The following is a 13,257-nucleotide window of genomic DNA, read 5'->3' as shown; positions in this document are numbered from 1 at the left end:
GTGTTTTCCAGTCTCTGAGCACTTGTCAGCAGCCATTAAACATTGGTTCCAGATGGTATTTGGTTGATTTTTGTCTGAATACATATACTTCCTGGGTGAGGGGCGCTAGCCAAACAATACCTTATGTAAGCCCTCCAACTTTTGGCGATCAGGTGACCTGAGGCTGCTGTCTGATTGGTTTCTTCAGATTTTCCATGGGGCACAGTTCTGTACACCCCAGACACTCCCACTGTTACTGGCAGCAAATTAGTATTGTTTTAATTTTTTTTGATCTAATGTGATTAATGTGATTGGACAATTCTCATGGCTATCCATCGTGTTCACACCCACCCTGACGCCTCGTCTCGACTGTCAATCATCCCCCGTCTACGAACCCTGATAAACTCTATAGGCTACATTGTCCTTCTTAATAACTCTGTGACTGTGTGGACATTAAAACAGCTATCTGGTGTGCTGCACCAATGTAAATTGCACCCCCCCCAAAAAAAATTTGAGCACCAGCCGCCACTGCACCCTACTATCTAAATAAAAGAGGCTACTGGTGGACACATGGCCTTAATTCCCTTTACATAGCCTCCGTTTAGAGCGGGAATCAAAGTACACAATTCAAAGAATACAGTTGTATTTCTGCATTTGGATTGTGCATTAGTCTCACTCCTGTGTGAAGCAAGTGTCCTGCCAAACCTGCTGACGCACTTCTTTTTGTCCCAAGGAACCAAGAAATAATTTGTGAAAGGGCATGCAGGGGTGCTAAAGGACCCCCCCGCAGTTTTGAGTGAGCCGCCCTCTGAAGTGCTTCTCAATGTATTCCCCTTTAAAGTCGTGTTCCATGTGCAAACTGCCATGCATGCCATTGCTAAATATTGCTCTTCTGTTTCCAAAGAGAAAAAAAAAAAACAGAAAAAAATTATATGGATAAATTCTTGTTACATTTGTTGTCCTAGTGCTTCGCTTTTTTTTTTCTTCCTTTGGCTTATTTTTCATTATGTGACTGTTCCCGAGTAGTCATTTTCCCCTCCCGCCATCTCTCCCCCTGTCAGCATGGTGAAGCCCATTGTAGACAGTTTCCATGTCTATGAATACATATCGATGATGCTTTGTTGCTCAGCTGTGATTCTCCCCCCTCTACTAACGACCTTCAGTTTCTCTCTGCAGCCACAGTGGAAAGATGGCCCCTCTGTAATGCTATTTGTTTTCTGTGCCTTGAGAGAACCCAGTGTGTGTTTGTGGCAGAATCTGTGGGTTGCCATGTCATAAGTGCCTCCATGAGTGGAATGGAGGTCTGTAGATGCTGTCATGGGCAGCTGAGAAATATATATATATACCCCAGCAAAACATTTGCAGCTGTTATTTTCAGAGTGAAATAGATTAATGAGCTCTGCCTCTGTGGCGATATCTCGATACCTCTAACTCTGCATTGTGCTGCGTTGTATATATACCCACATCACAGTGGCGGCTGGGCAGTACAGGGCGCTGGGGCACTGCCCCCTTCAAATATCAAGCGATGAAAATCTACTTAAACATGTTAACTATGATTTAGTTGTATAATGCAAATAATTATGAATTAAAAGTGTTTTCAGTCTGTGAGCGCCTGTCAGCAGCCATTAAATATTGGTCCCAAATGGTATTTGGTTGATTTATGTCTGAACACATATACTTCCTGGGTGAGGGGCGCCGGCCAAACGATGCCTCATGTAAACCTTCAAACTTGTGGCGAGCAGGTGACCTGAGGCTGCTGTCTGATTGGTTTCTGCAGATTTTCCATGGGGCGCAGGTCTGTGCCGCCCCAAACACTCCCGCTTTTATTGGCAGCGAATTGGTATTGTTTTAATTTTTCTTGATCTAATGTGATTTGACACCTCTCATGGCTGTCAATCATGTTTACACCCACCACCACGCCTCGTCTCCACTGTCAATCATCCACCGTCTACGAACCCTGATAAAATCTGTATGCCGCATTGTCCTTCTTAATACCTCTGTGACTGTGTGGACATTAAAGCAGCTGTCAGGTGTGCTGCACCAAGGTAAATTGTGACCCCCATCCGAAAAAAAATTTTTTAGCACCAGCCGCCACTGCCCACATCACAAATAGTCAAAACCTTTTTTACTTTTATTCACATTTGATTTTTTATTTTTTTTAGAAACGTTCATCTGAAATCAACAGTGCAAATGTTCTGCTGTATCTATCTCTGATCACTGTCATAACTTTGTGCACCGCGTTATGAGATGAATAGATTGTTCCGGAAATGTGATGCTGAATTTTCTTTGGATTGAAAACTGCACGGATCAATTTGGGAAAAAAATAAATAAATAACACAACTACTCTGGAAATTGTTTGATCAGTTGCAGCTGATAAACCCGAAGGACACCAAAACTTCAAGTTGCACAAATCTTGAAGGAACTTCGCAAATCCTTTGGATTTTACAAACTCATATTTGTGAAAAAAAATGATGTGAGCTTGCTAAATCCAAACGGCCCACATGGTTGTGCTAACACATGAGTTTGTCACAATCCTGTTGAATGTTTGAGAAAATCTGCTGCTGGGTGTCAGTGTGCAGCTTCTGCAGTGTCTCACATTGATCCATAAATGATATGCTGCACCTCTCGCTTAGCACTGGCAGTGTTGACACAGTTTGGGTCTTGGGTTTTGTGGTGGTCTCTGTTGTGCAGATAGATGGTCTGCTGACAGTGTGTGTGGCCTAGAGTTACCTGTTTCTCCCTCTATCCTCTCTCTGTCCAGAAAACGTCGAGGTGCGCCTAGTACCCTTTCGGGGTCTGAGAGGATTGATGCACTGAGATACCAACGAATTAAAAAGGCCAAGAAGATGACGGCAAACAACAATAACTCTAAATCCAGATGGAAAACAGGTGAAAACCCTGCTGTTCTCATACCTCAGATTTTTCAAAACCTAATACACTTGTTTGTTTGCTAAACAGTAGGCTTGAATGGTACATGCATTTTAACATGGAACACCTGCTGGTAACATTCACTTTTTGGACACAAATAAGTAGAGGTGGTGTCTCATTGACAGTTAACCGTTATTGCTCTTTTGCAGTTGAAAATCAGCTTATTTCTGGACATAGAGATCGCTCTGATTTAACCCCACGCAAAGGTGTCATTATGTTTGAAAAAGTAGTGAAATGTAACCATTTAAATGTATTCTTTCGGGGCGTCCAGGTGGCGTGGTGGTCTATTCCGTTGCCTACCAGCACGGGGATCGTCAGTTCGAATCCCCGTGTTGCCTCCGGCTTGGTCGGGCGTCCCCGCGGACACAATTGGCCGCGTCTGCGAGTGGGAAGCCGGATGTGGGTATGTGTCCTGGTCACTGCACTGGCGCCTCCTCTGGTCGGTCGGTCGGTGCGCCTGTTCAGGGGAGAGGGGGAACTGGGGGGAATAGCGTGATCCTCCCACGTGCTACGTCCCCCTGGTGAAACTCTTCACTGTCAGGTGAAAAGAAGCGGCTGGCGACTCCACGTGTATCAGAGGAGGCATGTGGTAGTCTGCAGCCCTCCCCGGATCGGCAGAGGGGGTGTAGCAGCGACCGGGACGACTCGGAAAATAGGATAATTGGCCAGTACAATTAGAGGGAAAGGGGGGGGAGAGTATTATTTTCTGCGTAAACACACCTTTGTAAAACTTCATGAACAGACAATGTCTGATGATGACATATAATGGTACAATATTATGCTGGGCAGGGAATACTGGGCGTCAGTCAGTGCAGTGGTAGTGGTGGTGGTGGTTGTGGTGGGGGTTTAAGAGTTCACCAGTCTTGCAGTTTGCTGGTGGAGACTGTGCCTGAGCCCGTTGGTCTGTGAGCATCTGCTGTGATACCATTTGCTAGACAGCAGCATGGAGAAATGTTTGAGACCCCGTGGCTTCCTTCCCTGGTAACGCATATTCTTGAGACGTCTCCTGGCGTAGATGCCCTGCACCACCTATAATGAACTGTGCCGATTTCATCACCTTCTGCTGAGCTTCACTGCGGAGCAGTGCAGCTCCCTACAAGGCAGTGATGCAACCACACAAGATACTCTCAGTGGTGCATCTGTAAAAGTTGGTCAGGATATGTGTGTTTCAACAGGGCATGACAAACTTCTTCAGCCTGTGGAGGGAGAATGGGAGCTGCCAAGCTGTTGAGACCAGTGTTGGTCTGGTGAGACCAGGTTAAGTCTGGAGATATTCAATCCAAGGAACTTAAAACTGCTTCCATCCATGTCAATGGGAGTATTTCCTCCCACAATGACCTCCTTTGCCTTGTAGAGCGGCTTGTTGTTGGCACCAGCCTGCCAAGGCATCAACCTCCTGTCTGTAGGCAGACTTGTCACCATTCATGATATCACCATCCGTCATGGTGACTGTGGTGTTGAAAGCGAGCTTAAAAATCTAGTCCAAAGAAAATTGTTTTCCATTCTTGTTGAATTTCTGTATCAACAGAGGATTTAATATAGAATTTTAGAACTGCTTTTGTTGTGAAAATATGACCAAAGCCCGTTGAGAAACTATCCCCCCGATTGTTCGCATAATCAAACCATTTCAGAAAACCAGTCTGTGAGAGCTGTGTCCGCATTCTCGGCACAAAGTCAAACACGTTTTCGGTGGGTGTCGGACTCCGCCAAGGTTGTCCCTTGTCTCCGGTTCTGTTTGTGATATTCATGGACAGGATCTCAAGGCGCAGCCAAGGCGAGGAGTAATAAATTGAATTATCTAATACTCTGATTTTATTGGACAATCAATGACTTGTCATCATCAGTCAGTTATAGCTAAGCGGCAATCACCGTGGCATATTTTTAAAGCCAATAAGAAAGTGCCTTAGGATGCAGTGCTTCTAATGGCCTCTAGATGCTGGCTCTAAAAAGACTATAGTTGTATGGAAGTCAAAAAGAAAAATCCCAACTCCCCCCTAGAAATACAAAGTCTATATATTATTATTTTTTTCACAAGAAGTTTGTGTCAGTAGCTAATTTCATTTCTTCAAATGTGTTTTTTGTTTTTTTGTTTTTGTTTTTTTGTTGTTTTTTTTTTTTAGAATTGTTCCATTAAGAGGACATGAAGGCGTAAAGAATTGGGGGATATAGTTGTCTTGATTGACAGGTCTATCTCTAGAGTTATTTACTGGTTGCTCATGTGTCTAAAGCAACTCCTTTGTGTCGAAGCCCCACAACGTTGCCAAAGTTTAGATTTTCCGGCTCCAAAATCCAAAACCTGAAAAGATGCCTGCAAGTGTACACGCAAATTCGTGTAGTCTTCGGAAATCTATATGTGACGTCAGATGCTATGCCCATATTTTATAGTCTATGGACGAATTCCCACAGCAAAATCATGCAAGTTAGCTGGCTAGCTACCAATCTATCATTGCATTGACATTGACTCGCATTGACTTCAAGTTGGTTGTTCTTACCACTGAATCACAAATTACTGGTCTCTGAGGTGTTCATGCACTCCAGGCTCTTGGCTCAGGGTGGCTGGAGTACGTCTATATGACTCGTACATATATGGCACAATAGAGGTTGTGCTGAGTCTTAGGACATTATGTACAAGAGAGTCTGTAATCAACTGTCTAATGAACCACACTCCCTCAACCTACTGAGAATTGACTGTGCTCAGAGAGGGTGCACTAAAACACTTATAACTCTAAAGCCAAATGGAAAACAGGCTATAACAAATCAAATGATACATCTTAAGCTGAAAAACATGACACCCCTGACATTATATTCAACAATAACATTTTAGTGGCTGAATTTAAAATCACTGGACTGGAGCTGTGTGCTGCCATACTGTGTGTGCTGTGTGAGTTAAAAAGGAGTAAAGGAGGGGGCTGAGTACACAGCCCAGGGGGTCTCCCATCTCTGGGGTTAGATTGGAGGAAGTGTTGGTTCCAATCATCACTCTGGGTTTTACTATTCAGGAAGTCCAGGATCCAGTTGTCAGAAGGACGTGTTCGTTCCCAGGTTCTGGGGCTTGATGATTAGCTAGAAGGCACTATGGCATTGAATGCTGAGCTGTAGTCAACAAACAGCATTCTCACATAGGTGCTCCTCTTGTCCAGTTGAGAGAGGACAGTGGAAAGTGATGGTGATGCTGTCAGCTGTATACAATACATGCAGCAGGATGCAATGTAGAGCTTTTGAAATGGAGCACCATTGAATTTTCCCCAGAAAAAATGTACATATTTCAACTTCTTTCACCAGCCCCACCAAAGCTAAACTGATTTCATATGTGCATTCCCCAATTTGCTCAACAAAACTCCATGTTGCTTTTGTTAAACGTGTGCGATCATTTAATCCATCTGAAAGCCCCTTTCAGTTAATATGGTTTGCCTTTAACTTTTACTTTGCTTCACTTTTTCTTTAACACTGACTTGCACTTTGTTTTGAATCCTGAATCCAGGTGTCTCCACCTCTCAGACCCAGCAGGCCTACACCTCTCAGGTACTACAGCCCGAAGAAGCTCTCTACCTCCGCAAGAAGAAGAAACGGTCCATACGCCAGGACCCATATGCCCGCTTTTCCGCTCTGTTATACCGCCGCCCGCCCCAGGAGGACCAGAAGGCTATTTTGGCTAGTATGGACAACATAGACCTAGATCATGCCACCCTTCTCTGAAAGCCCTTTTGGACAAGGTCTCACAAAATGACAAGCCCCACCTCAAAATGCCACTAGCTACCCCAGTTGGAGAAGCCCTACAAACCTTCAACTGAAGGTGTTTCCAGTTACATGTCATCGAATGGGAATACCAATGAATTTCAGCATTCATATGTTATTCCTACGCCTTAGGACAGTTTGGTCTGTATTAACGAATTTTCTTCCGTGCATCAGTTAGCCAAGCGTTGAAGAGTTAATAGCGCTTCTTAATATGCCAAGTCATATTAATGTGCGTAGCACATGTAAATAGAAAATTGGAAATACAGAAAATGTCCCCTTATACCTGCAGAATCCTTCTGGGCGTTATCATAGTGGCTTTGTATCACAGAACAACTGATGCTACTATGCATTACTATGACTTATTTAATTGCATAAGCTCAGACAAACGTGTTACACTCCAATTAATTGTCGGCAGCAACGGCAAATATTCTGGAATTTCATCACAGATTACAATCCACTTTTCTATGCTTCCCTCTTTGAAAAAAAAAACCATTTTTTAAAAATACAGCACTGAGTGAGATGCCCTAAGACATAAGAATATCATATGTCCACGCTTGAACAGACGAGTATTCCCATTTAAAATGCTCTGTGGGTTTTTAGAAATCAATTAGCTGCCAGAGTTTTCAGAAGTTTTACTCCAGTGCAAAAATATTTACTCAAAAAAAACAAAAAAAAACAAAACAAAAACAGGCAATGCTTGCTTAATTCAACCGCTGTTTTCTTTCAGTCTCATCGCCATACTGCAGTATTACCGTTTCCATTCGAAAGGCTTTGTAAAGGCTTTGGTCATGTTTCTTGTGCTGAGCCACTCCCCGTTGAAGCCCCATGGGTCTCAGTTTACAGCATCTCTCCATCGTGCTCACACTCCCGTCACCTGCTCCACTCCGCCAGCAATCTGCCGAGAAACTCGCCTCACAAATATCGGTGTTTTCACTTCCTACCAAGTATACCTCAGAGCACAGGACACGAGACGCAACCGCCAGGATCAGCCAGCACAACAAAACTAGCGTTCTTGTTTTTATTGTTATTATTACTATTATTATCGCCATTTTTGGTTATTTCCATTGGTTTTCTAGTATTCTAATATAACTGCTACACTTCCAATGTGCTGTCAATCAAAATTGTACATTTTGTCAGCCATTATTACTTATTCAGTCCAAATAGCTCTTGTCGATGATGATCTACAAGTGCTATTGATGCATCCATCACAAAAGTAAAATATGTATTTGTTGGTCTTTTCTGTAAAAAGAAAACATAAACAAATCAACCGTTTCTAAACTCGCCTGTCGTCCATCGTTCATCGGGACAGATGCTTCAAGGAATCTGTCAAACCGAAACACCCTGATCTATATTTTGCCTGGGGAAGGATCAAATATCGGAGACAAATTTTACCGTAGGAGAAACAGCCCTACGTTTTATTTCCTGTCCACTATTGTCAGCTTCAAATTCCAGTCTTACATTATTCTGAGGGCTCTTTTTTTACTTATAGGGCTGAAAGGAAGGTGGAGATATTTCATCCTATGGCTGACCGTTACTGAGGTAACCGAGGAGAAAAAATTTTTGGGGGGGGGGGGCACAGACAGGAGGAAAGCAAACATTTTCTCATGTCTGAAATTAGGATTCATAATGGCAATCTGCTATGATTAGCACTGCCTGCGTCCTCACACCGACTTGGATGACAAATTCGTTTACTGACCCTCGGGTGATAACTAGTCTCATATAAATTCCAGCAACCTTTCAAATAACACACCTGATCAGTCGGTCACAGATAACATTCTCGGTCCGACCACCTCAACCCACGAACACTTAGAAGTCGTTTGATCGCTCCGGACTTTTTCCAGCTGTTATCAGACTTTATCCAAAGCTAACCAAGTTTTGCACTGGAGGAAAATGTCGTTCTCTCTGTCTGTCTTCATCCTCTTCTCCGGTTCTTCTACTGTTAGTCTAGAGGGCTCCAAATCTTGTTCAGAAAATACTCTAGTAATGCCAAAAAAAACCAAACAAACTAGGTTTTCTTTATTCCTTGTAGAGTGGAGGATAGGACTTTGTGCCATAGTATACTATAGTGTTTTCTCATACAGATTGAAAAGCCTGATTTGTTGAACAAAACAATGGCTTTGTATGGGCTCGATGGAGCTTCTGGTTAGTTGCCTGCTTCATTTCTCTATTATTATTTTTTTTCATGTTTTTTTTGCTATTTTTTGTGTATACAAAAGTTAACTGCCTTTTTGCCATTTTATGCATTCATACATGTAGCCTTGATCTTTTGTCTCGTTGTGCGCTTGTCGTTTGAGAAGGCGATGTTGAGCGGTGCATACAGATGCAGGGTCCATCTGGAAAAATGGGGGGGGGGGTCATGAAGGAACCTGCAAGAGGAAGAATACGGCCAAAAAATTACGACAAAGTCAGCCCGCCTCCCCCCCTCCCATCCAGTCATATAAACATTGGACTCAAGCGGTGTAACTGGGTTTGTTTACATCATCTTCGATTTTAGTATTTGATATAATGAGAGCACATATTCAATCAAGCCTTCTGACATGGAAACGTGGATAACCGGGGGGCTATGAAACTTCCACACTGCATGAGTAAAGCAATAGAAGGGACATATCTAAACAGAAGTACATCTCCAGATATATTATACCACACAACTATGACATGTTGATGTCCAAAGTGCATTTCAGAGTCAAGGTAAATGGATAGTTAAAGGGCACGTGCAGCGGTGCAACTTTCATTACCATTTCCTCTCGAGGGGAGCTCATTTTCTGCAGATTAATAACTGCCATAGATTAATAACACAGATTGCTCTGGTACACCCAATTTATGACTTAATTTAAGTGGCTGTATAAGAAAAACAAAAACAAAAAACAGGCTATTTCCACAGTTAATGGACAGTGTTACCAATGTAGTAGTACAACTTTCTCAGTGGAGCTTAAAAGAAATTAAAGAAGTAAAATTACTCCCCAAGCGGAATTTATCACTGGAGATGTTTCAATAGAAATGGCTTCATTTTCAGCCAAAACTTTTGACTCTGTGAGAATTAGTTTCACATTTATCACGATTTTTTATTTGATTTTTAATTGATTTTAATGTTTAATTGATTTTTAATTGTGATTTCTATTGATTGCACAATATTTCCTTTCCATTCAGTAAAGAATTCTTATAATTGATCTAAAAATGAACTTGCCCCCATTTTATTCATCTAAATTGTGTGGTTTTTTTTTTAATTTGAAATTACAATCCAAAAGAGAGAGCGTTGCTGAATTCTGCAAAGTTAAGCCATCTGATGGCCAAGAATTTAGCATTCGATAACTGTTCTCTTCTTTATTCATATACTGTGTGGTTTATCAATGAAGTAAATGAAACTTATTGTGGAAATAGCCTCGTTAGATTAACCAAGGTTATTTTGGTTAATTGAAACGAAAAACTTTGCAAAATTTTTTAGCTAAGGTGTTGTCAAAAAAACTGACTAAAACTAAACTAAAATTTTGGTTCGTTGAAGCTAAAAAAAAAAAAAGAAACCATCTGCAAGATCTATATGCTAGGGAAATCCCACATTCTGGTTTTATATACAAGTCAGCGTTGTGACGTGGCAGAAAATGTAAATGTAGCACAGCTTAACAAAAACGGCCTAAATCAGTGCTGCTTTCTTTCATCTTACCGCTTCCGAGCTTTTTGAAGGCCGACGGGACGTACGGTAACAACGTCACTCCAGACTGACAGGCCGATCTGGCCAATCGTAGCGCCTGAGGGGGCGGGAACTTTCCGAATTCATCCTAGGAAAAAAAAACTACTCGCCGACGGCGAGGTGGAGCGGAGAAGCGGGGCAGTTTCCTGGCGGGATCTGACGTTCAGGCTAGCGGGGACGTTTGAGTGACGTAAGCGGTGGCGTAAACAACCAAGCCACCATCTACAAGCACACGTGTGGTACACTCGGTAAATAAACTGCACCCGATAGACGCCCGCCTCGACGACAAGGAAAAACCCACCGGGGAGCGAGTCTACCCACCCCAGCGATATCCGTGTCGATTTTTGCGGTAACGATATTTTTGAGACAAGTAATTAAACATTTGCATAATGCATTTACTCAGCTTTTCTATTTTAGCACGAGCGATGCACAATATGATTAGGTTAACACATGCAAACACTGGCGGGCAAGTATAAATGGAGAAGGCGTTTTGTGCAGGACAGACTCCTCCGTCACAGCTGCAAGGTGCTAAAACCAATGAACGGAACTACAGATGTGACGGTGTGCTGACGCACGTGGTCCATACGTAGATACGACTGCAAATACTGTCTTCGTTCACTGTGTACGTTATGTAACGTATGTGTCATCGCTTTCGGTTAAGGCTGCTTAAAAGTCCGCGGTGGCGCAGCGGTCTAAGCATCGGCTTTGTGTCGACGCAGTTGCCCACTGGGGACGGGGGTTCGCGCCCCGGTCTCGTCAGATCCGACTACGGCCGGACTCGGTGAGGCGGCGATCATTGGCAACGCTGTCTTCGGGAGGGGAGGGGGGGAGTCGGCTTGTGTTCGTCACGTGTGTCGGAAAAAGCAGCGGTTCGTGCTGGAGTCACGAAAGTGGGGAGGCGGTCTCCCTCGAGACTGCCGGCCGGAGAGACGCAGTTGACGAACGCATGCAGTACGAGGGGTGGGTGTTTGAATTAAACTAGGGATCGATTGGCCGCTAAATTGGGAGAAAAATTTAAAAAAAAACAAAAGAATGCATAATTATTTATTTTTATTGGATATGGAAAAGCCAGGGCGCTGCCTTGAGTTAAAAAGAGGCAAACATCCGTGGGCGCTTGTTGGACACGTGGTTGTAGTCAAGATCACAGTGAAAGATGGCGCAGGGACTGGTCAAACCAAATTGTTTATTGGAATGAATGTAGATTTGTTTTTGATTTGACTTTTTTTTTTTTTGCATTTTACTTTGAAGGGCCGAGCAACCGGATATATGGAAACTTGTTGAATTTGTAGTCGTTGTCGAAGACGGCGCTCTCCTTCATGCCAGCCAGCGGTAAAATAAAAAAGGCTGCAGTAACTAAAACGCGTAACGGGACGGATGATCGCCGGTGATCACCAAGCCAACCCTGCTGACGCTGCTCAGAGCGAACAGCAAGTATTCCGCTTCCTTAGCTTGAGCTTCGTTAGCTTGAGCTTTGTTAGCTAGAGCTTCGTTAGCTTGAGCTGCGTTAGCTAGAGCTTCGTTAGCTTGAGCTTCGTTAGCTTGAGCATTGTCAGCTTGAGCGTTGTCAGCTAGAGCTTCGTTAGCTTGAGCGTTGTTAGCTAGAGCTTCGTTAGCTTGAGCGTTGTCAGCTAGAGCTTCGTTAGCTTGAGCTTTGTTAGCTAGAGCTTCGTTAGCTTGAGCTTCGTTAGCTTGAGCGTTGTCCGCTAGAGCTTCGTCAGCTAGAGCTTCGTTAGCTTGAGTGTTGTCAGCTAGAGCTTCGTTAGCTAGAGCTTCGTTAGCTTGAGCTTCGTTAGCTTGAGTGTTGTCAGGTAGAGCTTCGTTAGCTTGAGCTTTGTTAGCTAGAGCTTCGTTAGCTTGAGCGTTGTCAGCTAGAGCTTCATTAGCTTGAGCGTTGTCAGCTAGAGCTTCGTTAGCTTGAGCATTGTCAGCTAGATCTTTGTTAGCTAGAGCTTCGTTAGCTTGAGCATTGTCAGCTAGAGCTTCGTTAGCTAGAGCTTCGTTAGCTTGAGCGTTGTCAGCTAGAGCTTCGTTAGCTTGAGCGTTGTCAGCTAGCGCTTTGTTAGCTAGAGCTTTGTTAGCTTGAGCTTCGTTAGCTTGAGCATTCTTAGCTTGAGCTTCGTTAGCTTGAGCTTTGTTAGCTAGAGCTTCGTTAGCTTGAGCTTCGTTAGCTAGAGCTTCGTTAGCTTGAGCTTCGTTAGCTAGAGCTTCGTTAGCTTGAGCGTTGTCCGCTAGAGCTTCGTTAGCTAGAGCTTCGTTAGCTTGAGCGTTGTCAGCTAGAGTTCTTTCTTTTTGTTGAAATGAGTTATTGATCCATGGAAGTCTATAAAGTTATAATTTGGGGTCTTTACCAAGGTAATAATAATTACATTTCAGCTATATTCAATTCTTTAAGAAGTTCCCAGCATTATGGCGGGCTATCACTTGAACTTGACTGACCGAAGTACTAAGGAGGCCCCAAAAGAACCTGAACATAGTGAAATATGTACATATGAAATTATTGCCTATATTGTAAAATAGATGATAAATTGCATATTTTATACGAGATTGGTCAATATATGCATGCAGCTCCGTTCATGAGAGACATATTCACACAGGTCTTATTTCAATATGAAAATTAACATTTTTATGCAGAGGCTGCTTGGATGGCTATTTTAACAGAATCCATTTATATTTTCCAAGTATGCTTCCAAATGAGAAACGCCACCACTTTCCTATGCGAGCATAGGTAAGTGACTATCTCTACCTCAGATAGAGGTAAGCAGATACACAACCCGTCCTAACATGAATGGCATGTGAGGAGGAGACCGCATCCACAGGGGCCATGTGTTCGTGGTGAATGCATGGCATGTCCCACTAAACTCGAGCACTGCAGTGTGCTGCAGATCTTATGTCATGGCAACGCAGGGGAGTGGTTTTGTTTCCCTTTGTCC

The 13,257-nt window shown here is 43.2% G+C and overlaps 1 protein-coding gene across 1 annotated transcript in view; it reads left to right on the top strand.

The window, feature by feature from the left end:
• The window catches only part of igsf9bb (immunoglobulin superfamily, member 9Bb), a 198,418-nt gene extending 191,815 nt beyond the window's left edge, over window positions 1-6,603 (top strand). Inside the window, exons 20-21 of the mRNA XM_056284763.1 lie at window positions 2,741-2,868; window positions 6,389-6,603. Of these exons, the coding sequence (XP_056140738.1) occupies window positions 2,741-2,868; window positions 6,389-6,603 (343 nt within the window). The remainder of the gene's footprint in view (window positions 1-2,740; window positions 2,869-6,388) is intronic.
• Window positions 6,604-13,257: the final 6,654 nt, after the last annotated feature.

This window comes from Lampris incognitus, chromosome 8, assembly GCF_029633865.1.
Source record: "Lampris incognitus isolate fLamInc1 chromosome 8, fLamInc1.hap2, whole genome shotgun sequence".
In the NCBI taxonomy this organism is placed as follows: Eukaryota; Metazoa; Chordata; class Actinopteri; order Lampriformes; family Lampridae; genus Lampris; species Lampris incognitus.
Note: the sequence above shows the minus strand (reverse complement) of the source record. Positions and strands in the feature narration are given on the sequence as shown.